The following is a 27,848-nucleotide window of genomic DNA, read 5'->3' on the forward strand; positions in this document are numbered from 1 at the left end:
TTTATGGTGCGGACGGCTCACAGACCTATTGAATGGGTCTGGATCCGTCGCAGATGCTGCATGGATGGGGCAGTGCATTGGGGACCGCAAATTGCGGTCCCAATGCACGGAACGGCCGCACAACGGCCGTGTGCATGAGGCCTACGGCCTATAATGTGCAAACCACCTTGAAAATAAAGTTTATAGTAATACGGTACCTTTTTTCCTTATTTCACATATATCTATTTTTTTTATTATTATTTTGATTCTTCTGAAAAATTACTGAAACAGAGGGGGACAATCAAAAAATAAAGTTATCTAAATTGCTTCCCATACCTGCATGAAGAGATGACATTCCGTAACAAACGCCCCTTTTGTTATGTCTTTAAACTTGTCACACACATCTGGAAAATTTTTGGCTTCCAAAATGTGAGCTTGGTGTTGCTTTATTAGTGTTAAGGCCACTCGAAAAAGGATTTTTGATCCTTCATAGAATAAACAGTCCCAGATGCGCAATACAGTCTGTAAAGTATAAAACCATTTTTTCATTTATAGTGCTAAACAAACAAATACATCTATTACTCTTTGTGTGTATAAGGATGTATAGGAAGTCAATAGTGCTGAAGTACAAGACAAGGCAACAGTTTGTCATATACTATTTTTTGGGGGTACTCTCTCTCCTTGGGGACAGAGTGCCTTGGTCGGTGTGTGGAGACTTATAGGCCATACATGCTCTGAAATTCTAGGAAGAAAAGGATGCAAATGAGCTGTAACTAAGCTCTGCCTCTTATGCCACCAGATGTAAGGCAGCTATCCTATACGTTAATGTTTGACCTTTTAAAATAGACCTTAAGACAGGACTCTGATATTAAATAAGCCATGATCTCGTTTGCAGACAGCTGTTTCAGGGTGATTGCCACTCATCAGTGCAGAGCAGAGAGTACTGGCTTAACTGGGTGAGATGTCCAAGTCAGGATTTGGGGGATCCGCTCTCTCCTTAGGGAGAGAGCGCCTCGATCGGCATGAGGAGACTTATACATGCTCCTCTGGAATTCTGGGATGAAAGAGATGCAATGAGCTCTTAACAAGCTCTACCTCTAATGCAATCAGATGTAAGGCAGCTATCCTGTAAGTCAGTGCTTGACCACATGACATTAAATAAGCCAGCATCTCATCTGCAGACAGCTGTTTTGGGGCGATTGCCCCTCATCACTGCAGAGCAGAGAGTACTGGTTTAAATGGGGAGGCCAAGTCAGGATCAGGATGGGGGTACTATATCTCCTTGAGGAGAGAGCACCTTAGTCGACGTGAGGAGACTTATAGGCCATATACTTCTCATATCATACAGTTCATAGTTTATAAGCTGTTGCAGAATAAGCTATAAGCAACGCCATTTAAGTGATAAATGTAATTTCTGATAAGACTTCTAAGCCATCAAGGATATTATTAACCAGTAAAGGATAATATTAAACACCTCAACCAATAACTAGGGGTGTTATATATATATATATATATATATATATATATATATATATATATATACACACACATACACACATACATACACTGCAAGCTCCAACCAAATTACCCTAATCATTTTTTTTTTTTATTTTTTTTTTTCAGACAAAAAACACACAAGCTATAACCAAAAACTACCTCGCTGTCTCAACATAATCTTAGCTCTATATTACATGCACATGTCCGAATTCATAAGGCATTGTCGACACCTATCCATGTTCAGGAAGGCACTCGACAACAGTGTCCTCTATCACCATTACTGTACATTATTGTTATGGAACACCTTGCAACAGCGAACCAACAAAATACTGACATACACGGATAGAGAATAGGCCAAATTCAATATAAATCAGCTCTATATAAAGATGATCTGCTACTTTATGTTTCCAAACGTCACATCTCATTCCCATCAATTCTTCAAGAATATGTGAGATTTGGGAGATTAAGTAACTTTAAAGTCAAGAATACTAGAACTGCAGCCGATTACCTGGTGAATGAGTGAAACAAATGTTCATCAGTTAATAGGATTGTTCATGTGGTCACCTAAATCATAGTTTGCCGGCAGCAGATCATGAAGTCTACATAGCACTGTGCTGCCGGCAAACAATGATTCTGCATGGGGATCAGCGATGGCATTAGCCATCACTCCTCTAAATACGGTGGAGAAGATTGCTACATTTAAATGCAGTGGTTTCCTTCACTGACAAGCAGGCAATTGTTGGGAAGGACTGCTTCCTTCCTGATAATGGTCTGCTCAATTGAGCAAGGTAAAGGGGCCTTTACTGCTTTCTTATTTTGGGGAGTTTGGCCAGATATATATGGTTTTGCCTTCTTAGGTCCCCTAAAACCATTTGTTACTTTTGTCTCTTGGTATTTTTTTATAAAACTTTAATAAACATAAAAAAAAAAAAAATCATATTGGTAATGGAAAACCAGACAAAAAAAATCATGAAAAGGATTACAGTGCTAAACTGCGTAAGATGTCTGGTCTTGGGTCTTGAAGGACCAAAATACCTTGGACCTCAGCCAATTAAAGTGTTGTTCAAGACATAGTGTAAGCATCTTTCAGGTAACATACACTTCCAAAATTAAATATGCATGACTATAAAACTAGATCTAGCAGCAGCATAAAGTGCACTTACCTCGATTGGAAGGATATCAATATAAAGACAAATAAACCACCGGGAAACCAAAAGTGTCCACATCAAATCATGCCTGTCTATTAATTCTGCTACAGCTGGGATCTTCATCTTCACCAGATACCCAAGCACTTCCTGGTCAGTTTTAAGACCCATCATTGCAGGGCTGTAATAGTCTAATAAAATAATCATTATCTACTTAGAATGTTAAATAACATGGTGAGAAGTCGAAGAATACATCTAGGAAATGTGTCACATATCATTTTTTTTGCTAGTTAAAACCAGATCGTGAAATACACTCTTTTCTGATCTTTTATTTTCTGATAGATTCTTCTGTTTTATTTCCTGAACATAAAGCTGCCATCAGGCCTGAACTGTTAGAGATATGTTTTATAGCAGCCACATGGGCCATAGACAGTCTGTAGTGGACTCATTGACTTCTTTGGGAGAGTTCTTTAGGTATGCTCTGTGACCTGTGCACAGGTCATTGTACAAGGAAGGCGTAGATAAGCTAGATAGTGGAACCTGTCTTATCTGTATACAGTGAGTGCAGAATTATTAGGCAAATGAGTATTTTGACCACATCATCCTCTTTATGCATGTTGTCTTACTCCAAGCTGTATAGGCTCGAAAGCCTACTACCAATTAAGCATATTAGGTGATGTGCATCTCTGTAATGAGAAGGGGTGTGGTCTAATGACATCAACACCCTATATCAGGTGTGCATAATTATTAGGCAACTTCCTTTCCTTTGGCAAAATGGGTCAAAAGAAGGACTTGACAGGTTCAGAAAAGTCAAAAATAGTGAGATATCTTGCAGAGGGATGCAGCACTCTTAAAATTGCAAAGCTTCTGAAGCGTGATCATCGAACAATCAAGCGTTTCATTCAAAATAGTCAACAGGGTCGCAAGAAGCGTGTGGAAAAACCAAGGCGCAAAATAACTGCCCATAAACTGAGAAAAGTCAAGCGTGCAGCTGCCAAGATGCCACTTGCCACCAGTTTGGCCATATTTCAGAGCTGCAACATCACTGGAGTGCCCAAAAGCACAAGGTGTGCAATACTCAGACATGGCCAAGGTAAGAAAGGCTGAAAGACGACCACCACTGAACAAGACACACAAGCTGAAACGTCAAGACTGGGCCAAGAAATATCTCAAGACTGATTTTTCTAAGGTTTGATGGACTGATGAAATGAGATTGAGTCTTGATGGGCCAGATGGATGGGCCCGTGGCTCCAGTCCAACTCAGATGCCAGCAAGGTGGAGGTGGAGTAGTGGTTTGGGCTGGTATCATCAAAGATGAGCTTGTGGGGCCTTTTCGGGTTGAGGATGGAGTCAAGCTCAACTCCCAGTCCTACTGCCAGTTTCTGGAAGACACCTTCTTCAAGCAGTGGTACAGGAAGAAGTCTGCATCCTTCAAGAAAAACATGATTTTCATGCAGGACAATGCTCCATCACACGCGTCCAAGTACTCCACAGCGTGGCTGGCAAGAAAGGGTATAAAAGAAGAAAATCTAATGACATGGCCTCCTTGTTCATCTGATCTGAATCCCATTGAGAACCTGTGGTCCATCATCAAATGTGAGATTTACAAGGAGGGAAAACAGTACACCTCTCTGAACAGTGTCTGGGAGGTTGTGGTTGCTGCTGCACGCAATGTTGATGGTGAACAGATCAAAACACTGACAGAATCCATGGATGGCAGGCTTTTGAGTGTCCTTGCAAAGAAAGGTGGCTATATTGGTCACTGATTTGTTTTTGTTTTGTTTTTGAATGTCAGAAATGTATATTTGTGAATGTTGAGATGTTATATTGGTTTCACTGGTAAAAATAAATAATTGAAATGGGTATATATTTGTTTTTTGTTAAGTTGCCTAATAATTATGCACAGTAATAGTCACCTGCACACACAGATATCCCCCTAAAATAGCTAAAACTAAAAACAAACTAAAAACTACTTCCAAAAATATTCAGCTTTGATATTAAGGAGTTTTTTGGGTTCATTGAGAACATGGTTGTTGTTCAATAATAAAATTAATCCTCAAAAATACAACTTGCCTAATAATTCTGCACTCCCTGTATAGGTGATATCTGTCACTGTAATCCTGCCTGTGATGATTATGATAAAGTGATCTGTACAAGTAGCGCCTATTAGGCGTAGTGGCCTGCAGCTTTTACACTGGATTTTATGTTTGTTTTTTTAAATATAAATAGTAACATGGAAAATAAAATCTAACCACTGAAAATTCTTGAAAAATATTTTTTACATAAAAGCTTAAACAATAGGTCATTTTCTGATGACATTTTCCCTTTAAGGAACTTCATAAAATACTAATTTTAGCTCTAGTAAACTAAAGAGATAGTGTTTATCCTGTCACCATTGTCTTTAGTCAGAGCAGTCTTGATAAAATATAATGTAGCCAGCACAAAGCTTGTCCTTTAACCTGCAAAAAATAAATGGCACTGACCCTTCTAGAACACAACCTGATTTATGGAGATGCAGTCATGAGTAAGCCAATACAATTTTATACTGCATATTGGTTTCTAAACCGTGAAAAGTAGACCTGCATTGCTGGTTGATAGGGTTACCATCTCTCCTTGGGGAGAGAGCGCCTTTGCTGGTTGATAACACAATCACAAACATAAATGAGCCACAAGCATTTGAATGCACTTCTTACTTTACCTTTATTCTAGCTTTTGGATACCACTACTGTTAAGAGAAGAGGATTTTCCTAGTTCGTCACAAAATAATGGCAGACCGACAGGTTAGAGTATAAAGAATTACAAATGTTCGAGGTTTTTAATTTTCACATTTTTGAAAAAGTTTGAAGTCTCACATCTCATGCACAGTTTCTGCTTTTCTGGCAGTGACTGTACACATTCTTGTTGACAATGGCCTTACAGGCTCTGGGTAAATTGACCAGAAAATAATTAACCTTTCGACAAGCTGTGTTAGATTTGACACAGGGCCTGTGAAATTTAATATACAAGGATGAGAAATGAAGTCCTCCCTAACTGAAATTAGCTTTTATAATTACACACTCTTCCCAATGATCAGCATGCAACCTTATTCTTTTTACTAGTAGCTTAACAACCCAGGGCCAGAAATAAGAGGTTCATTTCCAAGGCTAATACTTGTAATCTACTTACTGCAAGCTTCAGATCAGTAGTAGCCAGAAATACAATACTAATCTTTAAATTCCTTATTTCCTGGAGCTTACTCCTTACTTGCAGATAACATGCTCCTTAGGGGTCAAAAGTAGAACATTTACTGTAGCTTCTTACTTTAGCTTTCCACCTAGCTCTTGAGGCCCGTTTTAACATATGCATTTAAAAGAGATCCGGCAGGCTGTTCTCTATGCATTTTGTCACTGCCGGAAGCAAACATTGCTGTCTGGCCCCATTCACTATAATGTTTAGATCGGCAGCAATCTGCCCGCAACCCAGCAATTATGTCTGGAAGCGGCCGGACAAAGACCCCTGCGCGCAGCGGTTTTTGTCTGGCTGCTTCTCGGCAAGTTTGTCGGGTTGCGGCCAGATCTCTGCCACATCCCATTATACTGAATGAGTCTAGCAGATGTCAGTTAGCATCTGGCAGTGCAGGATCTGGACATCTCCAAGAGGCTGTTCTTCTGCCAGAACAGCCTGCCGAAGATAATAAATGGATATGTGAAACAAGCCTTAGTTCCTGATCTCGCACGAAATAACAGGATAGCCAAAAAAAACTAGTAATATCACATACTTGACTGGCTGGTTAAAGGGAAGCCATCACCATAAAAATGCAGTGTAATCTACAGGCAGCATGTTATAGAACAGGAGGAGCTGATCAGAAAAATCTATAGATTTATAGGAAAAGTTTCACTATAAAGTTGTATTTCATTCCTTTAAATTCCTGCTCATTCAAGGAGGCGGTCCTATCAGTGATTGACAGCCTGCCCTCTACGAATGTGCATACAGAGACAGCTGTCAATCACCGATAGGACCGCCTCCTAGACTTCAAAGCCTGGAACGAGCAGGAAATTTAATGAATGAAAAACAATTTAGACTGAATCTTTTCCTACAAAACTATATATCAATCTGCTCAGCTCCTCCTGCTCTAGAATTTGCTGCCTGCAGCTCAGACACCATGTTTAATGTGACAGGTTTCTTTAAGGGCTTTTTCAGCCAATCAGCCAAAACGAAAACACTCGTTCAACGTCTCGTCTGTGAAATGGTTAGTGCGAACAAGTACAATTATCGGTTGTCTTTAATTAAATGCACGGTAATCGGTTCATTTAAATGCTAGTTGTCTGCTACAACATTTGGTCATTTAGCCGCTGGTGCCTGTGATCGCTTAAGCGATGATCTGCTCGTCTAAATCCACTTTAAGTGCTTTTACTCTGAAGTGGATGCGTCTGGGAATAAGAACAGCCCGGCCTTGAAGCAGTAGACCACAAAATTTACAGAGCAGAGTTCACCGAGTGTTGAAGCATGCGACATGCAAGTCACCTATCTTCTGTAGTATCACTAAACAGTTCCAAATTACCTCTGGAAGTGACATCAGCACAAGAATTGTCTAGATTCATGAAATGGGTTTTCATGGTGGAGAGCTGCACACAAGCCTAAGATCACTATGCGGAATGCCAGTCATCTGCCAGATTGCTGTACAATGACTACACTCTGAAGCAGTGGAAATGTGTCATTTGGAGTGATGAGTCAGATTACAGTGCCTTGAAAAAGTAGTCATACCCCTTGAACTTTTCCATATTTTTTCATGTTACACCCACAAACTTAAATGTATTTTATTGGGACTTTATTTTATAGACCAACACAAAGAAGCAAGTATGTGTAAAGTGATAATATGAAAATGATAGATGGCTTTCAAAATGTTTAATAAATAAAAATCTGGAAAGTGTGGCGTGCATTTGTATTCAGTCCCCTGTACTCTGATACCCCTAAATAAAATACAGTGTGACCAATAGTCTTCAAAAGTCACCTAATTAGTAAAGAGTCAACCTGTGCATAACTTATTCTCAGTATAACTACAGCTGTTCTGTGGCCTAAGAGGTTTGTTAGAGAACATTAGTAGTCAAACCGCATCATGAAAACCAAGGAACACAGCAGACAGACTAGGGAAAAAGTTTTGGAGTGTAAAGTAGGGTTAGGTTATAAAAATATTCCAAGCTCTAAACATCTCACGGAGCACTGTTCAATCCATCACCTGAAAATGGAAGGAGTATGGCATAACTAAACCTACCAAAACTTGGCCGTCTACCTAAATTGACAGCCCAGGCATGGAGGGCACTAATTGGAGAATTAGCCAAGAGACCCATGGTCACACTGGAGGAGCTGCAGAGATCCACAGCTAAGGTGGGAGAATCTGTCCCATCCATTGTCAATGCCTAAGCTCATAAATGGTCTTTAGGCCTCATGCACACAACCTTTTGCCGGCTGCGGACAGCAATGCACGGCACCAACCAGAGCCACGGAAGCACTCCGTAGTGCTTCTGTAGGCTTACGATACGTGCCTCCATTCTACAGCGCACCATATCGTATCATCCAGATTGCGGATCCATTAAAGCTGTTTGCAGGCTGCAATTTGTGCACGGACCTGCTACGGACGTGTACATGAGGCCTTAGGCTGAATGGGCACAAATTCTTATAGACACACTCCCAAATCTGGTGGAAAGCCTTCATAGGAGAGTGAAGATTGTTATACTAATGTCCTGGGATTTGGAATGGTATGTCTAACAAGCTCATATACTGTATGTGTGATAGGTGTTCACATACTTTTGGCCATATAGTCTACGTGGACTGTGTTAGTAAAATCAAAGTGAAATACATTTATTTTAATCCATACTATACTGCCATGATCAAAAAGAAAAGTCATGTATACATGTTTAAAGTTTTTTATAAAACACATGACAAGGCTACGGTGTGAACAACCCAACAAAATTGGTAGGGAAAGTCAAACAGTGCAAGAAATAGCTTCTTTTTTTTTTTTCTCCCCCCCCCCGGACTCCAAAACTAAAGTATGTCATCACAAGATAACAAAAATTGTGTTTAAGAAATCCACAACCTTTTCCACATAAACTATGGGAACAAAAACAACTTTTTTTTTTTTTATACGCTTCTAAATGGCACACAAAAGAGATTTGAAGGACAGGACATGATAAAGTGTACCATTTCCGCACAGAACACATTGATAAGGTGACCATTTACAAAAGTGCTCGACAAAACAAATCCCAGCCCAAGATAACAATCCTATAAAAAGAACCTGTTCTGTGATTAATTGATTCTAAGTCCCTGTGAAGCTGGAGTGTGGATAGTTACATGCCTTATGTACTGTCCAAACATACCAATTATATCTCTCCACTTCAAAAATTATTTTGAAAGCATGAAATGGCTCAGAATGTGGAACAAGAACAAATGGCTCAGAACAAATGACACATGGGTAGTGCACGTAAGGCTACTTTCACATGTGCAGCACGAAGATCCGTCCGGTTCTCAGCATTTTTTGCCGGAACGTGGCCAGATCTCTGCCGAACCCCATTTGGGGCCGACGTGTATTCTGCTTGCATCAGATAGTGCCAGATTCAGAGAATTCCGGAGAATTCGGAACAGCCTGCTGGAATCACTGCTGCAGATGTGAAAGTAGCCTAACCTGAAATATCCAGGGCATGAGGAATATGTCAACCAAATCTTCACTTCTCTTCCCCCACATGACATGAAAAAACATTTTTCCTTCGTCAGGTCAAAGCTGCAAGATGTTCAGATGCAGTATTCCACCTCCATTCATCATGAGAAAAAAATAAGGGGGCGGGGGGGCTGGTCAAATCATTTTGTTTGGTATCACAGCCATCCAATATTAATTAAAGGGAACCAGTCACCAGGATTTTGTGTATAACGCTGAGGACATGGGTTGCTAGATGGCCGCTAGCACATCCGTAATACCTACTCCCCGTAGCTCTGTGTGCTTTTATTGTGTAAAGAAAACGATTTGATACATATGCAAATTAACCTGAGATGAGTCCTGTCCCCGACTCATCTCATGTACAGGACTCATCTCAGGTTAATTTGCATATGTATCAAATAGTTTTTTTTACACAATAAAAGCACACAGAGCTATGGGGACTGGATATTGCGGATGTGCTAGCGGCCATCTAGCAACCCATGTCCTCAGCTCTATACACAAAATCCTGGTGACAGGTTCCCTTTAAGCATCTGCAACCACTGGCTGAGGCAGGTTACCAGTGTGACCAGAGAGTGGCTGAGCAGTCATTTCCTGCATGTTGACAGGAACCAGGAAACAGAGACTAGCAGGGGTATGTAAAAGGTGCCCGATTGGCTGGCATCGGTGACATACATGTACATGGTACATCACAGTTCCAGTCAGTCATAGACCAGAAGTTGCAGCAACAGGATTTTTTTTTATTTTTTTTAAACTCCGACTACATCCCAGGAAGCCATTGGTTGATGTGGTTTTCAAATTGAGTATTAAAAGGGGTTGGCCACTTTATGGCTACTTGTGACCAATGTGTATGTAAGATGACTATATGACACTTACTGATAGTCTTTCTTGATTTTCTCTGCCATTTGCTATATTTCATAAACCATGCCACCTAGTTAGGCAAATCTTCTGTGCTGTGCACGTAGAGGTCCAGTCCATAAGATGGCCGCCGATAGAGGGTCATGTGACCAGACACATCACTCACCCTAACAGTGAGGCCCCTTTCACATTTTCGTTTTTCACCAACTTATTGTGTCTGCATTTTCCATGGACGGCACACAAACACATTTATTTCAATGTGTCTGTTCACACATGAGTATTTAAATTTCTTTTTTTTTTACTGACCGTGGGTCAGTGAAAAAAAATAAAAAAATCATGGAGACATGCACCACTTTGGTCCATGATGAGGAGCAAGCACATCCATTGAAGTCTTTGGGTCTGTGAAAATCACTGACAACACAGAAGAAATCAGTGTTGCGTCCAATTTTCACTGACCACTGATAGGAGATGCTCTGGAAATTACTTTTCAGCTGAGCAGCATCTGTGGAATACGGATGACACAAGGAGGGTAAAAAATAGACACACACACAGATGCTTTACGGACATCTTTACGGATGTAATACGGACTAATATTTTCATGGACTTGAAATTGACACGGAAATGTGAACGAGGCCCGATACTGCAGATGGCCGCTGCAGTGCATTTGAATGAAGAAGACTTTACATTGAGATTATTTGCCTGGTCACATGACCCTCCATCAGCAGCCATTTTATAGACAGGATTGCTGTGTGGACAGCACAAAACACTTGGCAAACAAGGGGGCATAATTTTTGAAAATTGGCACAGAAATTAAAATGGCACAGAATTTCCACAATGGCTATATTAGTAAGTGCCATACAGTCATCTTACACATTTATCAACAGTAACCAAAAAAGTGGCCAATCCCTTTAATACTTCAGCTTTCCACAAAACAAATATTCTAATGGCCGCATGTTTTTTGCAGGTAAAAGAGCTGTTTCACAGAAACCTGTAGTATCCACTTAACGCTTCACTTTCACAGCGGCCATCCACTGCTGCAGTTTCCGACTGCCCCGTCTACCCAAATATAAACTTTCCAGCAATGTAAAGAAGACCAATTGTGGAATGGAGGCAAATACTTATTCACAGTGCTGTACTTGTCCAGTCTCTATGACCTTTCCAGTGTTGCAGTGTGAGATGTGTGGACAGAAGACTGTGAATCACATCACCAACATCTGCTGTCTGGTCCCTCTTTGAGGTCACGATGTTGATTTCTAATACTATTATTAGTGTTGAGCGAATCGAGCTCTGGATCAAAGATCCGAAGTTGATTCACTCAAAACTTTGTTTGAATGGTGTACGGAGATTCGTCTCTGTACAGCATAAAAATGTATGGCTTTTGGCGAGGTGAAATTCGTTATCACGGAAGTCCCCCCGAGACTTCAGGGATAACCAATTTCCCTCGCCGGAGCCCATACATTTTAATGCAGTACAGAGATGAGTTGCTGTACAGCATTCAAAATAAAGTTTTGAGAAAATAGACTCCCGATCTATGATCCGAAGCTTAATTTGCTCAATGCTATTATGTTCAAGACACTAACTACCATAACGGCAGAGTTTCATTTAAAAAAAAAAAAAACTGTCTGGCCTAAGTGTAGCTAAATCAGTCACTTAACAGGGTATTCCAGTTACAGAAAAATTATCCCCTATTATTAGATCACCAGGGGTCCTACAAATGGGACCCCCATCGATCACGAGAACGGGGGCCCTGTACCCCATGGAGCCCCCCTCAAATGAACTGAGCAGCTGGTAGCAAATGCGCACCGCCGCTCCATTCATTTCCATAGGAGTGTTGGAGATAGGCAAAAATCCTCCCATAGACATGTTTAGAGATACTGATCTTGTCTAAGGCTACTTTCACATTAGCGGCAGCCTTCTTCGGCAGGCTGTTTCGGTGGGTGAACAGCCTGCAGTATCCGTGCTTCCGCTAGTGCACGGGTGCCGCAGGAAGTCTGCTCCGGCTCCAATCACCATAATGAGGTGTGGCCGCGGCAAGAGACGGCCGGAATAAAACTACGACATGTGAATAGGGCCGGAGCGGCGGCATGGATCTGACAGGCTGTTCACCCGTCGGAACAGCCGGCCGCTAATGTGAAAATAGCCCAAGAAAAGGCTGAGAAGTGATGTACACCCCTCTCAGCTCTACTGGATAAAATTTAAAGAGGACCTTTCACCTGGAAAAACATTGCGAACTAAGTATCATTACATATACAGCGGCACCCAGGGATCTCACTGCACTTACTATTATCCCTGGGCGCCGCTCTGTTCTCCCGTTATGTCCTCCGGTATCTTTATGTCCTCCGGTATCTTTGCTCCCTTGGTTATAGTAGGTGGAGACTTAGGGGACTTGGTTATAGTAGGCGGAGTCTGCCCTTGTTCTGCTGGGCGTCTCCTCCTCCTGCTGGGCGTCTCCCAGGCTGTGAGCTCTGCGCTGCGATTGGCCAGCGCTACAGCCTAGGAGGAGGAGACGCCCAGCAGAACAAGGGCCGACTCTGCCTACTATAACCAAGTCCCCCAAGTCTCCGCCTACTATAACCAAGTGAGCGAAGATACCGGAGGGCACAGCGGCCGAGCGGAGTGGCGCCCAGGGATAATAGTAAGTGCAGTGACATCCCTAGGGCGCCGCTGTATATGTAATGATACTTAGTTCGCAATGTTTTTCCAGGTGAAAGGTCCTCTTTAAATTTGCTGTCATATTCAACTGCTTAATTGTACCACATATATTTTTATAATTTTTGCACTGATTATTAGTAACTCTGTCCAAGTCAAGTTATGCTGAAAGTCTCCTAACATATAGTGGGAATCTACAGTCTGGATGTATGCAGTTATAGGACACACAACAGTTGCCTATAGATCATCATTGTATAAAATAAAATAAAATGCACACAGCACAGTAAATGTATTTTGTGCTACTTGGCTACATAGAGAGAACCATAGGCTGTGCTGTTATATACATTGAACGATCAGACTCACAAAGGTCTATATTTCGCATATGCATTGGGAGCATTTTCCTTTGCATATGCTTTACAAGCTCTACAAAAACAGTGTAACTAGACCCTTACATACACCATTACGTTGATAACAGCACACTGAAGTAAAGTAAATTGTATCACTTTCCTTAAAAATACCCAAAGGGAATTGTCTTTGTGGTTCTACATCAGAAAAGTAGCAATAAATTGACCAATGCACATTTATACAGATATAGTTCAGCCTATTTTGTACTGTGCTGTTGGGATATCTTTATAACTGTGGGCTTCATAAGAATGTGGCCTTAAGGGCAATGTATTAGGTCTGTGAGGTTCTAATTCATCCAGGTCATGGTATTTGAACCGTAATAAGTCAGAGCAACTGGACTTGTATTTTTTCTTGATGAAGTTTCGTTAGCCACCTGACTAGCTTTTTCAATTAGAATGGCTTGTATGAGAATTCTCCTGCATTAAATGCTGGCGACTCATGCTTCAGTCATGGAGGTAAGGTATTGATAGCATTTACATGACTGAAGCTATTAGGTGTGGTTAAACTGCCTTCGGTGAGATGTTAGAGCTGCTTTGTAAGTTGCAGGCAATAGATGTCGCACACCTCCAAGCTTGGTTACGCCAAACATTGAGTATCAAATCCAGTGCAGTGAGGAGTGCCAAGAACTGTATTTTGGGGAAAGAAAACAACAGATACCCCAGCTCATGGCCCAGCACAGAATAGCCAACACCTGCAGTCAGGACTCAGCTGTGTACCTACATCTTAAGGACAAGGGACACTCATTTGATGACAGCAAGGTTTTCATTATAGACACAGAGGAGGACTAGTTCAAAACAAGAGGAGTGGAAGAAGCTATTTATGTTAAAGTTAGAGAAACCAAGCTTGAATAGTGGTGGAGGGGTGAGAAATCTATAGTCTGCCACTTACAATGCAACCCTAACAACACTCCCGAGGAAATTTAAACACAGATGATAGCTTCAAGGGAGCCGGTCACCAAAAATGCAGTGCAATCTGACAGCACCAGGTTACAGAGCAGGAGAAGCCGGGCAGATTAATATAGATTTTTGTGGGAAAGGTTTCAGCAAAACCTGTGATTTATACATTTATATAATTGCCTTTTACACTTCCTGTGCATCAGTAAAGGAGGGAGGGGTTATCAATGATTGATAGCATTGTGTGTATAAGTGTGCATAAGAGATAGCTGTCAGTCACTGAGATCTCCTCCCTCCTGTACCGATGGGTATTCACAGGGTTTCAGATGCAAGTAAAAAATTACAGGTTTTACTGAATCTTTTCCCACAAAAATATATATCAATACGCTCAGCTTCTCCTGCTATATAACATGGTACCCTCTTTCAGTCATGCAAATGCAATTACCACCCTACCTCCATAACTGAAGCACGAGTCATCAGTATTTAATGCCGATGAATTCTCGTACAAGCTATTCTAACTCAGAAAACCAATCAGATGACAAGCAAAACACCTTAAGAAAATAAATACCAGTTCCCCTGCCCAGTGGCGTACATAAAGTAGTAAGGGCCCCATAGCAAGAATCAAACCAGGCCCCCCCAAACAGGACAGAAGGGTTTCCGCCTAAACCCCTTTCAATGACTCTTGGGCCATTTTTTCAATTGCCTCGTTTACCCTCTAAAGAAACAAAATTTTAGCAGAGTCCTGACCATGGTTTCACCACCAGTAGAAGAGGAGATTATGCTCTTGCCCTGGGCCCCATAGCAGTCGCATGGTCTGCCGCTATGGTAGTTACGCCCCTGGCTCTGACCTATTACTACTAATAAAGGAAATGTAGCATTAAGAAGCACTACAAGAAGATTTTCCAACAGCAAACAAATAAGAAAACAAAAGCCACTAAAAGTGTTCCCTCCCAGAGGAAATGCACATCGATACTGCAGATACTTGACACCACTGCTTATATAGTATTACTGCACAACTGTATCACTATCTTCTTCCCTTGCCCCCAATGGAGAAACATCAGCTTGCGTGAGATGACAATTGCTGTAAAAGTGTTGACAACCAACTTAGACAATTTAACCCAAAATTATAGAGCTCATATTTTTGTACATACAAAGAAGACCCAAATTAATAATGACAATATGTGCTATAGATAGCTCATACTGATATGAACACATCTTACTATAACTGGAAAATCATGATAAATCACAAAGACACTGTTAGCAACCTTGGGTTGCAGTTCTGAAAAGTGACCATTTTCCAGTCTATTATAAATCTCTCTAAACTTGATACAGTTTGCATTCTACAGTAACAAAGTCAACTGAACAGGAACTTACTGGGCACTAAGGTAAATCAGATAGTGGGTGCATCCACATCCACTAGACAGCCCCTGGTCAAATTTGCTATGTGAGAACAGAAAGAGACCTGAGCCAAGCCCCTTCAAATAGCAGAAAGTGCCAAGATGGCATGTGTCCACATTAGAATACATAGGGCACATTTAATAAAAGTTGTACAGCAGTTTTCTGACATAAGGAGCAGACCAACATGGCCCAACAACTTTGAAGGGGTTTTCCAGTAAATTACATTGATGACCTATCCTCAGGATAGGTCATCAAAATAAGGTCGGCAGGCATCCGACACCCGGGACCTCCGCTGATCAGCTGTAATAAGAGGTTGGGCGCTCCAGACAACGGTCACATGGCCTACTTGCTGCTCAGCCCTATAGAAGAGAATGGGGCTGAGCTGCAATACCAAGCACAGCTAGTGTACTATGTATGGCACGGTGCTTGGAGAGATGCCAGGAGTGCTCATCAGAGCTCTGGGGAGTGCAGCAGCTCCCTGAAACAGCTGAACGGCATATCCTGCGGCTAGGTCATCATTTGTTGTATAACCTCTATAAAATATTTTATGCCCGGAAAACTGGTATAAATTATAAATGAAACCTACTCCAGCTAGCTGGTGTAGGATTCTGTTTCTAGCACACATACAGGAAAAAGATCAATGCACCACTTGATAAATTTGCCACAAATGACTCCAGCAGACTTCTTATGAAACACCAGTCTTTAATAAATGTCCCACAACATGTATAATATTTTGCAAGACCACCCTCCGTCTTCCCTTCAGCATGTACTGAAATAAAGAGCTCTGTCTGGGAACACAAGCTTTTTTTCTAAGGCAAAACAAGATAAACAGTTTCCAATGGGAGTCCATGCTGCTGGTGGTTTAAAGCAGAGACCGTCCCTTCTTGGCATGGTGTCCGGAAAGATGCCGGCTAGAAGCCACAGCAGGTCAGAGCATTCAAAGTGAAAAACCATTGCAAAAACGTGGTACTTTCTGCAGAGGAATAAGCAGCTGGGTTTTTCTGGTACAAACCGGATTCCAAAAAAGTTGGGACACTATGCAAATCGTGAATAAAAACTGAATGCAATGATGTGGAGGTGCCAACTTCTAATATTTTATTCAGAATAGAACATAAATCACGGAACAAAAGTTTAAACTGAGAAAATGTACAATTTTAAAAAGGGAAAAATATGTTGAATCAAAATTTCATGGTGTCAACAAATCCCCAAAAAGTTGGGACAAGGCCATTTTCACCACTGTGTGGCATCTCCCCTTCTTCTTACAACACACAACAGACGTCTGGGGACCGAGGAGACCAGTTTCTCAAGTTTAGAAATAGGAATGCTCTCCCATTCTTGTCTAATACAGGCCTCTAACTGTCCAATCGTCTTGGGCCTTCTTTGTTGCACCTTCCTCTTTATGATGCGCCAAATGTTCTCTATAGGTGAAAGATCTGGACTGCAAACTGGCCATTTCAGTACCCAGATCCTTCTCCTACGCAGCCATGATGTTGTGATTGATGCAGAATGTGGTCTGGCATTATCTTGTTGAAAAATGCAGGGTCTTCCCTGAAAGAGATGACATCTGGATGGGGAGCATATGTTGTTCTAGAACCTGAATATATTCTTCTGCATTGATGGTGCCTTTCCAGACATGCAAGCTGCCCATGCCACACGCACTCATGCAACCCCATACCATCAGAGATGTAGGCTTCTGAACTGAGCGTTGATAATAACTTGGGTTGTCCTTGTCCTCTTTGGTCCGGATGACATGGCGCCCCAGATTTCCAAAAAGAACTTCGAATCGTGACTCGTCTGACCACAGAACAGTCTTCCATTTTGCCACACTCCATTTTAAATGATCCCTGGCCCAGTGAAAACGCCTGAGCTTGTGGATCTTGCTTAGAAATGGCTTCTTTGCACTGTAGAGTTTCAGCTGGCAACGGCGGATGGCACGGTGAATTGTGTTCACTGACAATGGTTTCTGGAAGTATTCCTGAGCCCATTCTGTGATTTCCTTTACAGTAGCATTCCTGTTTGTGGTGCAGTATCATTTAAGGGCCCGGAGATCACGGGCATCCAGTATGGTTTTACCGCCTTGACCCTTACGCACAGAGATTGTTCCAGATTCTCTGAATCTTCGGATGATGTTATGCACAGTTGATGATGATAGATGCAAAGTCTTTGCAATTTTTCGCTGGGTAACACCTTTCTGATATTGCTCCACTATCTTTCTGCGCAACATTGTGGGAATTGGTGATCCTCTACCCATCTTGGCTTCTGAGAGACACTGCCACTCTGAGAAGCTCTTTTTATACTTCCAGCTCTTCGTTATGCTCAAATTTACTTTTTCCAGCCTCTTATTGCTACTTGTCCCAACTTTTTGGGGATTTGTTGACACTGAAAATTTGAATCAACGTATTTTTCCTTTAAAATTATACATTTACTCGGATTAAACGTTTGATCTGTCATCTACGTTCTATTACAAATGAAATATTGACATTTGCCATCTCCACATCATTGCATTCAGTTTTTATTCACAATTTGTTTAGTGTCCCAACTTTTTTGGAATCCGGTTTGTACTTTAAAGGGGATCTGTCATCGGTTTTATGCTGCTAGGTTCTAATAGCTCCAGCACATGCCAATGAGTCCTGATATTCATGAGCTTACGGCTCTCCCCGCCCACACGCCTCTGATTGGCAGGTTTGTTTCCATATGAATAAGAAGCAGGTGGGCAGGAAAGAAGCTCATGAATACTCAGGACTCATCATTATGCACTGGAGCTGTTTAGTAAAAGACTTTAGTGAAACGACTGGGTCAATTAAAGAAAGTGACCAGCATTTTGCTAAGGGGATCTGTCACTTGTTTATGTTGCCCTTAGTTAAGACGCATAAAACTGGTGACAGATTCCCTTTAATACTGATGACCTCTCCTTAGAATAGGTCATCAATATCAGATCAGCAGGATTCCGATTTCCAGGACCCCTCTGATCAGTGTGTGCTATGCGCCAAAACCCAGCAGAGCTCCGTACACTGTGTAGTAGCCATGCCTCTCTTCCATTGACTTGAAATGGTTAAAGGGGTTCTCTGGGTTCAGAGCTGAACCTGGACATAACCCCATTTTCACCCAGGCAACCCCCCTTTCATACTCTGGTGCTCTCCCTTGCCCTGTGCTTTATCACGCAGGGCAAGGGCTTCCTTTTTTTTTTTTTTTTTTACACTGCTAGCGGGGGCTTCTGCCAAGAAATGTATTTGGTGGCATCACCGGCTCTGATGGGCGGGCTTTAGTGCTGCCCTAGCATTTTTACAGGCTAGAGTAGTACTAAAGCCCGTTCATCAGCGCCTTTGACATCAACGGGAAGAAGCTTTCGCCTAGCTGTCCCTATAGACAGCCCTGTACGTCATCAAATCTCCATATAAAGCCTTTTTCCTGCATGATTCAGCATAGGGCAAAGGAAAGCATCGGAGCATAAAATGCTTCAATGCTCATATATTAGGGGCTGCCTGGGTGAAAATGTGTCTGGGGTCAGCTCTGAACCTGGACAACCCCTTTAATTCTAGCTTTCACATCGATTTTAACAGTGAAACGTCCCTCAGAAGGAAAGTTTGTGTTTGAATTTTTTTTAAAAAAAAAATAAAATGAAACCAAACATACCAGGCAAAATGCGTCCAATAAGAGAATCTAGGAGCCAAAAGGCCTTCTCCTCATCTTTAGTAACAAGAATGAGTATCCCAGTGATAAAATTCATACCCTGCAATAAGAGGAGAGCTGATGAACTGTGGTCATGATCAGAGTAGTATTTGTACTTTACAACTAGTTAGGTCCATATATATTTGGACAGAGAACATTTAAAAAAATAAAAAATATTCTGTACATTACCACAATGGATTTTGAACAAAACAATTCAGATGCAATTGATGCTCAGACTTTAAGCTTTAATTCAGTGGGTTGAACAAAATGATTGCATAAAAATGTGAGGAACTAAAGCATTTTTTTAACTCAATCCCTTCATTTCAGGGGCTCAAAAGTAATTGGACAAATTAAATAATTGTAAATGGTAATTTCTAATACTTGGTTGAAAACCCTTTGTTGGCAATGACTGCCTGAAGTCTTGAACTCGTGGACATCACCAGACGCTGGCTTTCCTCCTTTTTACTGCTCTGCCAGGCCTTTACTGCAGAGGTTTTCAGTTGCTGTTTGTTTGTGGGCCTTTCTGTTCAGATCAGGAGTTTGACTTGAATGGCCAAGTCTTTGCTTTAATAAACTCCTGGGTTGCTTTGGCTTTATGTTTTGGGTCATTGTCCATCTGTATTATGAAACGCAGACCAATCAGTTTGGCTGCATTTGAGAACACAGTATGTCTCTGAAAACCCCAGAATTCATCCGGCTGCTTCTGTCCTGTGTCACATCAAACACTAGGGACCCAGTGCCACTGGCAGCCATGCATGCCCAAGCCATCAAACTGCCTCTGCCGCGTTTTACAGAGGATGACTTTTATTTCCATCATTCTGGTGGAGGTTGATCTTGGTTTCATCTGTCCAAAGAATGTTCTTCCAGAAGTGGAGTGTTTTTTTACAATGTTTTTTTTCCCCCAATCTAGCCTTCTTATTCTTGAGGCTTATGAGTGGTTTGCACCATGCAGTGAAGCCTCTGTATTTACTTTCATGCAGTCTTCTCTTTATGGTAGATTTGGATATTGATACGCCTATATCCTGGACAGTGTTGTTCACTTGGCTGTTGTAAAGGGGTTTCTCTTCACTATGGTAATTATTCTACGATCATCCACCACTGTTGTCTTCCGTGGACGTCCAGGTCTTTTTGCATTGTTGAGGTCACCAGTGTTTTTTCCCCTCGGGATGTACCAAATTGTAGATTTTTCCACTCCTAAGGCCTCTTTCACACTACAGTATGTTGAATTCAGTGTTTTGCGTTCCGTTTTTCACGGATCCGTTGTTCCGTTTTTTGCTTCCGTTGTGGTTCCGTTTCCGTTGGTCCGTTTTTCCGTATGGCATATACAGTATACAGTAATTCCATAGAAAAAATTAGGCTGGGCATAACATTTTCAATAGATGGTTCCGCAAAAAACGGAACGGATACGGAAGACATACGGATGCATTTCCGTATGTGTTCCGTTTTTTTTTGCGGACCCATTGACTTGAATGGAGCCACGGACCGTGATTTGCGGCCAAATATAGGACATGTTCTATCTTTTCAACCGAACGGAAAAACGGAAATACGGAAACGGAATGCATACGGAACACATTGTTTTTTTGCGGAACCATTGAAATGAATGGTTCCGTATACGGAACGCAAAAAATGGACCGCAAAACGGAAAAAAAAAACGGTAGTGTGAAAGAGGCCTAATAGTGTAGCAATTTCTCGGATGAGATTTTTCTGTTTTCACAGATGAAGATGAAAGCTTTGTTTCACCTGCATGGCTCCTTTGACCGCATGTTTACTTCTCAGCAAAATCTTCAAAATGCAAGCACCACACCTCAGATCAACTCCAGGCCTTTTATGTGCTTAATTGAGCATGAAATAATGAAGGAATTGCCCACACCTGCCCATGAAACAGCCTTTGAGTCAATTGTCCAATTACTTTTGGTCCCTTTAAAAACGGGGTACAACATGTAAAGGAGCTGAAACTCCTAAACCCTTCATCCAATTTTAATGTGGATACCCTCAAATGAAAGCTAAAAGTCCAGACTTTATGTCCATTATATATATAAAAAATAAATAAAAAATATCAGACATTGTGCTGTCCGATTTTTTTCAGGACCCATTGAAAATGAATAGGTCCAGATCTGTTCCGCAAAAAACGGAACAGATCAGGAAAGAAACAATGGACGTGTAAATGGACATGATAATGCTGTGCGCTCCTGCAAGTCCAGAGCAGAGGATCACACTCACACACGGAGCGAGATTCCTGCAATGGACTCTCGTGTAAAACAGCCTTTAGGCTCCATTCAGATGTCAGTGTGCGTTTTGCGGATCCACAAAACACGGACACTAGCAATGTGTGTTCTGCATTTTGCGGACCACACATCGCCGGCACTTAATAGAAAATGCCTAATCTTGTCTGCAATGGCGGACAATAATAGTACATGTTTATTTTTTTTCGGGAACGAAATTGCGGACCCGGAAGTGCGGATACGCAATTCCGGATCTGGGCAGCACAGTGCGGCCCCATGGAAATGAACGGGTCCGCAATTCCGTTCCGCAAAATGCAGAACAGAATTGCGGAGGTGTGAATGGAGCCTTAGAGTGCTGCGATACCTTCTTGAAAATTGAGTTTGTTGAATCGGGACTATATGTCATTTGCATACACTTGCCATATTGGACATTGGTCTAAGGACACTAAGCGTTTGTGTAGCTGGCTTTGTTTGTGAAAGTGGACTATAATTAGGACAGGTCATCAATATTGGATCAGTGGGGGTCCGACTACCTGCACCCATGCATTTCAACAGTTTTTCTAAACTCCAGTGCAAGAACCAGGCACTTACTACACAGTTCTGCCAACAGCCTAGTGGCCATGCCCGGTAACTGCAGCACGGCTCCCATTCCAGAGGAGCGGTATAATGGAAAGACGGCATCTCCCTTATTTAGAGTCCACTACTTGAAGGGGTTGGCCACTTTCTGGTTACTGCTGACTAAGGAGTTTGTAAGATGACTATATGCCACTTACTTATATAGCCTGTGTTGAATTTCTGTGGCATTTTCTATATTTTATAAGGAACGCCACTTTGTTTGCTAAGTCTTGTGCTGTTCACACAGAGGTCCGATCCATAAAATAGCTGCTGGAGGGTCATGTGACCAGGCAAATAATCTCCATGTGATATCTCCTCCATTCAAATGCACTGCACCGGCCATCTGCATTATCAGGCCTTGTTCCCATTTCCATGTCCGTTTCACGTCCATGAAAAAAATGAGTCAGTGTTACATCCGTAAAGCATCAGTGTTTGACCCTCCTTGTGTCACCCCTATTACACGTATGCTGCTTATCTGAAAATGAATTTCCAGAGCATTTCCCATCAGTGGTCAGTGTTGTTTCAGTGATTTCCACAGACCCATAGGCTTCAATGGACATGTTTGGGTCTCACAGATCAAAGTGACCCACGGTCAGTAAAATAAAAATAAATAAAAACACGATGTTTGAACAGACACATTGAAATAAACGGGTATGTCCATGGAAAATGCGGTCAGAACAAGATGGTGAAAAATGGAAATGTGAACGAGGCCTCACTGTTGGGAGTTTAGTACAGGTACACTATGTTAGAATGGAGGAGGGTGAGTGATGTGTCTGGTCACATGACCCTCTATCGGCGGCCATCTTATGGACAGGACCTCTACGTGCACAGCATAGAAGATTTGCCTAACGAGGTGGCATGGCTTATGAAATATAGCAAACTACATAGAATTTCAGCAAAGACTAGATTAGTAAGTGCCATATATTAATCTTGTATACACATTAGTGAAAAAGTGGCCAGAAAGTAGCCAATCCCTTTAACTCAAACAAAACAGCACTGTGTGCAAGAACTGAGGAAATAGGGGGGACACTTCTAGAAGGGTATATAAGTAAAGCATCATGGCATCGTAACCAAAGGGAATTTAAATTCCTTCTCCAGTGGAAAAGATCACATTACAGAATTGCCTTTATCCTTGGACGCCAAATCATACTACATGAAAATGATTCAGGCAAGCTGGAAAATACATTTCCTAAGCATACTTTACTAGGCCATGGAATAAAAAAGGTTAGTATAATTATGTTATACATTGTGCCATGATCTAGTACTGCTGTTTCCCCCCAAATCAATAAAAAAAAAAAGTAACAATGACGAAACAGCACTGGGAAATTCATATGTAAAAAAACAGGCTTTCAGACTCTCTCTCTTCCTGTTTTGAGTTACAGATTTTCCATGAAGTACGGAAAAGTACTTGGAAGAAAGATGGGCGTCATCAGCGGTGAAATCGTTAATATTCACTCAGTCAGCATGCCTAGTATCTAGTGGACCAGCAAGCACTTTCACTGTTACATTCCTATCTTGTGCCAAGGACAAGCAAGACTGTTCTGCAGAGTGGGAATAATACTTTCCAGTCCTCAGCAGACCATGGTAATGAAATGGCTACCTACCTAAACTGGATGTTTCTTACAGGAATCTGGTTATCTGAAGTTATATGCCTTCCCTCTTTCACACTTGCGTTGTCCGGATCCGGCGTGTACTCCACTTGCCGGAATTACACGCCGGATCCGGAAAAACACAAGTGTACTGAAAGCATTTGAAGACGGATCCGTCTTCAAAATGCGTTCAGTGTTACTATGGCAGCCAGGACGCTATTAAAGTCCTGGTTGCCATAGTAGTAGTGGGGAGCGGGGGAGCAGTATACTTACAGTCCGTGCGGCTCCCGGGGCACTCCAGAATGACGTCAGAGCGCCCCATGCGCATGGATGACGTGCCATGCGATCACGTCATCCATGTGCGTGGAGCGCCCTGACGTCACTCTGGAGCGCCCCGGGAGCCGCACGGATGGTAAGTATACTGCTCCCCTCTACACTTTACCATGGCTGCCAGGACTTTAGCGTCCCAGCAGCCATAGTAACCATTCAGAAAAAGCTAAACGTCGGATCCGGCAATGCGCCGAAACGACGTTTAGCTTAAGGCCGGATCAATGCCTTTCAATGGGCATTAATTCCGGATCCGGCCTTGCGGCAAGTCTTCAGGATTTTTGGCCGGAGCAAAAAGCGCAGCATGCTGCGGTATTTTCTCCGGCCAAAAAACGTTCCGTTCCGGAACTGAAGACATCCTGAACGGATTTCACTCCATTCAGAATGCATTAGGATAAAACTGATCAGGATTCTTCCGGCATAGAGCCCCGACGACGGAACTCTATGCCGGAAGAAAAGAACGCAGGTGTGAAAGAGCCTAAGGGTACTTTCACACTTGCGTTGATTGATTCCGGCAGGCAGTTATGTTGCCTGAACTGCCTGCCTGATCAGGCAAACTGTATGCAAAAGCATGTAATTTTTTCTGACTGATCAGGATCCTGATCAGTCTGAAAAATGCATTGCAATACGGATCAGTTTTTTCGGTGTCATCAGGCAAAACGGATTCGGTATTTATTTTTTTCTCATTTTTAAAGGTCTGCGCAGACTGGAAGGACGGATCCGGCATTTTGGCATTCAGGCAAGTCTTCAGTTTTTTTTCGCCGGAGATAAAACCGTAGCATGCTACGGTTTTATATTTTGCCTGATCAGTCAAAACGACTGAACTGAAGACATCCTGAACGTATTACTCTCCTTTCAGAATGCATGGGGATATGCCTGATCAGTTCTTTTCCGATATAGAGCCCCTGTGACAGAACTCTATGCCGGAAAAGAAAAACGCTAATGTGAAAGTAGCCTAACAGGACAGCCTTGACACCCACATTAGATTTGCAATTGTGAGTTGCCCAAAAAAAACAAAAAACTAAGAGGCAGACCTTCCCCCTGGACAATTTTGCCGATGTCAGTCTCATGAGGAGAGAACAAAAAAAAAATTCAATTTTTCCACATAAGCGCTATAGTGCCGGCCAGCTTGAAGTCAAAAGGGGGCAGCAGCTTAAACATTTTAATTTCTCTGCTCTTAAAACAGAAATCGATTCCTCATAAATATTTATTAATTTTGTAAATGTCAATTTATTTTTTTAGGACATTAGAAGGTTTAGAATTTTAGAAGCAATTCTTAAAATTAAGAACCTTTCCAAAACCCACTTTTTTTTCTAGGACCAGTTCAGTTATGAAGTCACTTTATAGGGCTTACATAGTAGAAACCACCCATAAATTACCCCAGCTTTTCAGTTTTACACACACAAAAAAAAAAAAAATAATTAGAATGTTTTAGTGTCTCCATTTTCTGAAAGGGGCTAATGTTTTGTGGGATGAGTAAATGGTTTGCTTGGTACTATTTTGGGGTACACATGACTTTTTGACTGCTTAATATTACACTTTTTGACATGTAAGGTTTTTTGGCACAGTTTTTATTTTTATCTTTTAAGGCGTTAAACGGAGGTTGATTATGTGATATTTTTATAGATCCAGTTGTTACAGACACGTTGATACCCCTTTTTTTTCCTATGTTTTACTACTTTATATGTGTACTGTATATTAGGGGAAAGGGGCATTTTTTTCTTCTTTTTTACTTGAAACTTTATTTTTATGAAAAAAACTTTTTCCCCCCACTTTTTATTTTTGTTCCACTGTGGGACTTCAACTTGAGGGTCTGATCCCCTCTACAATGCATTATAATACATGTGTACCAAGCTATACAGTGCCTGCCCGATCAGCATGGCATACACGTCAAATTACTGGAAGTCACTTCCCGCTATGACGTACTAATATGTCATATGTCAGGAAGGGGTTAAAGAGGATCTATCAGCTCTTGTGGTATGCATGTTCTAGTAAATACTTGAATTCTTCATGAAATAGCAATTCTGTAGCGTCTTCTTACAGACATGCATTGTGATCTTCCTCTGTTATTCCTACTGGACATGTATTAATAAACTGACAACTGGATGTTACCATTCCCTTGTCAAAGTCTGACAATATCAGCTCTGACTGGACAATGTCACAGTGTAGGGGCACACTAAATTTCTAGGAGGGATAACTGAGGGATGTCAGTGTACAGTTCTAAGAAAAACTCCAGAATATTTATACTATGGGAAAAGTATTTGCTAAAACAGAACAATTCAATTAGTGTAGGTAACCGACATTAAAATTTAACATTTAATGTATAAATTACTAAAAAGTATGAGCCCAAGATTAAGAATATCAATAACGTACAAAAAAAATGATGTTACAAGGTTGAAATCAATGATATTATAATCGATATAAAGCGGCTGCTGCCACACGCGGAAGGCCATTTCATGGACTGCCATACGCAGGACCTGTGCTGAAGTTCTACGGCTGACCTACACCTTGGAACTTATCAAAGAGCTAAGTAGTCTTGTTAAGCGATTGATCGCCGCTTTATATCGATTATAATATCATTTATTATAACCTTGCAACATCATTTGGTATATTGGTCCCCTGATGATTTGGAAACGCGTTGGAACATCTGTGTTACAGCTGTTTATATTTTCCTCCTTTCCCTTTCCTGATATATCTTGACAAAGCTGGGCAGTCACTGTCCTGTCTGGAGCAGGGAAAGATAGGGACATTGAGTGAGAGGGGGTTGCGGTTATTTATGGAGGGAGATATAGGGTCATAGACCTAGTACCTTGTCTCTCTAATACCACATTTTTATCCCAATATACCCTGGTGCTCTCTTGTTGTTTCCTTGTGACATACCTTATATTTTGATATGCTTGGTACAGTCGGCATTTTCCCCATGTATACCCGGTTGACGATTTAGTCGTGTGATACTTTATTTGCTAAAACAGACAGATAAGGAGACACCAGGCACAATGACTTGAAGGGCACCTGTGTTCTTCCTCCTTCCTATCCCGCTCTTTCTTGACTAGAAGTTCCTGTTTTTTTTTTCCCATAATAAGGGCTCGTTCACACGAACGTGTGAAGCCCGTGCTGTGGACCGCAAATTAAGGTCCGCAATGCACAGGCACCGTCCGTGGGGCAGGCGCATGGGGATCGCAGACCCATTCACTTCAGTGGGTACGCGATCCTTCCGTTCCGCAAAAAGATAGAACTTACCGTACTCTATCTTTTTGTGGTGCGGAAGCACGGAACGGAACCCCAGAAAGCACTCAGCAGTGCTTCTGTAGTGTTTCGTTCCGCATCTCCGGATTTGCGGACCTATTTAAATAAATGGGTGCGCATCCGTGATGCGGAATGTCCACGGAACGGTGCCCACGTATTGCAGATCCGCAAATGCGGTCCACAATACGGCAACAGGCATCACACGTTCGTGTGAACGAGCCCTAAGATGTCGTTTTTGGAGGTCTTTTGGAATAGATATAAAGAAAGTGTTTCATATATATTAATTTTTACTATGGAAGAAATTTCTACAGAATAAAATTATGGTGTTCATTGTATTTTCTGGCATTTACAACAAATAATTAAATATCACTATTGTATGGATTGTTATGGTTATAATGCAAGGGTTAAAACAGTAATCTCATCACAAACACTAGGATATGCCACCAGTGTCCCATCCCAACCGCCGCCAGCCCCACTCATCACTAGAACAAGCAGCAGTGACTATAAGGGTCCATTCACACGTCCGCAAAATGGGTCTGCATCTGGAATGTGCTGTCGGGATCCGCACTTCCATTCCGCCCAAAAAAAATAAAACGTGTCCTAGTCTTATCTCCAATTGCGGACAAGAAAAGGCATTTTCTATGAGAGTGCCAGCGATGTGCGGTCCGCAA

The 27,848-nt window shown here is 41.7% G+C and overlaps 1 protein-coding gene across 3 annotated transcripts in view; it reads right to left on the reverse strand.

Moving 5' to 3' along the window:
* Positions 1-27,848, reverse strand: part of GRTP1 (growth hormone regulated TBC protein 1) — a 92,412-nt gene that overhangs the window by 32,572 nt on the left and 31,992 nt on the right. For all 3 annotated transcript variants that reach the window (XM_044284773.1, XM_044284774.1, XM_044284772.1), the window contains exons 6-8: positions 19,143-19,239; positions 2,640-2,812; positions 316-501 (exon numbers count right to left, since the gene is read on the reverse strand). In XM_044284773.1, the coding sequence (XP_044140708.1) occupies positions 316-501; positions 2,640-2,812; positions 19,143-19,239 (456 nt within the window). The remainder of the gene's footprint in view (positions 1-315; positions 502-2,639; positions 2,813-19,142; positions 19,240-27,848) is intronic.

The sequence above is a fragment of the Bufo gargarizans genome, chromosome 3 (assembly GCF_014858855.1).
Source record: "Bufo gargarizans isolate SCDJY-AF-19 chromosome 3, ASM1485885v1, whole genome shotgun sequence".
NCBI lineage: Eukaryota > Metazoa > Chordata > Amphibia > Anura > Bufonidae > Bufo > Bufo gargarizans.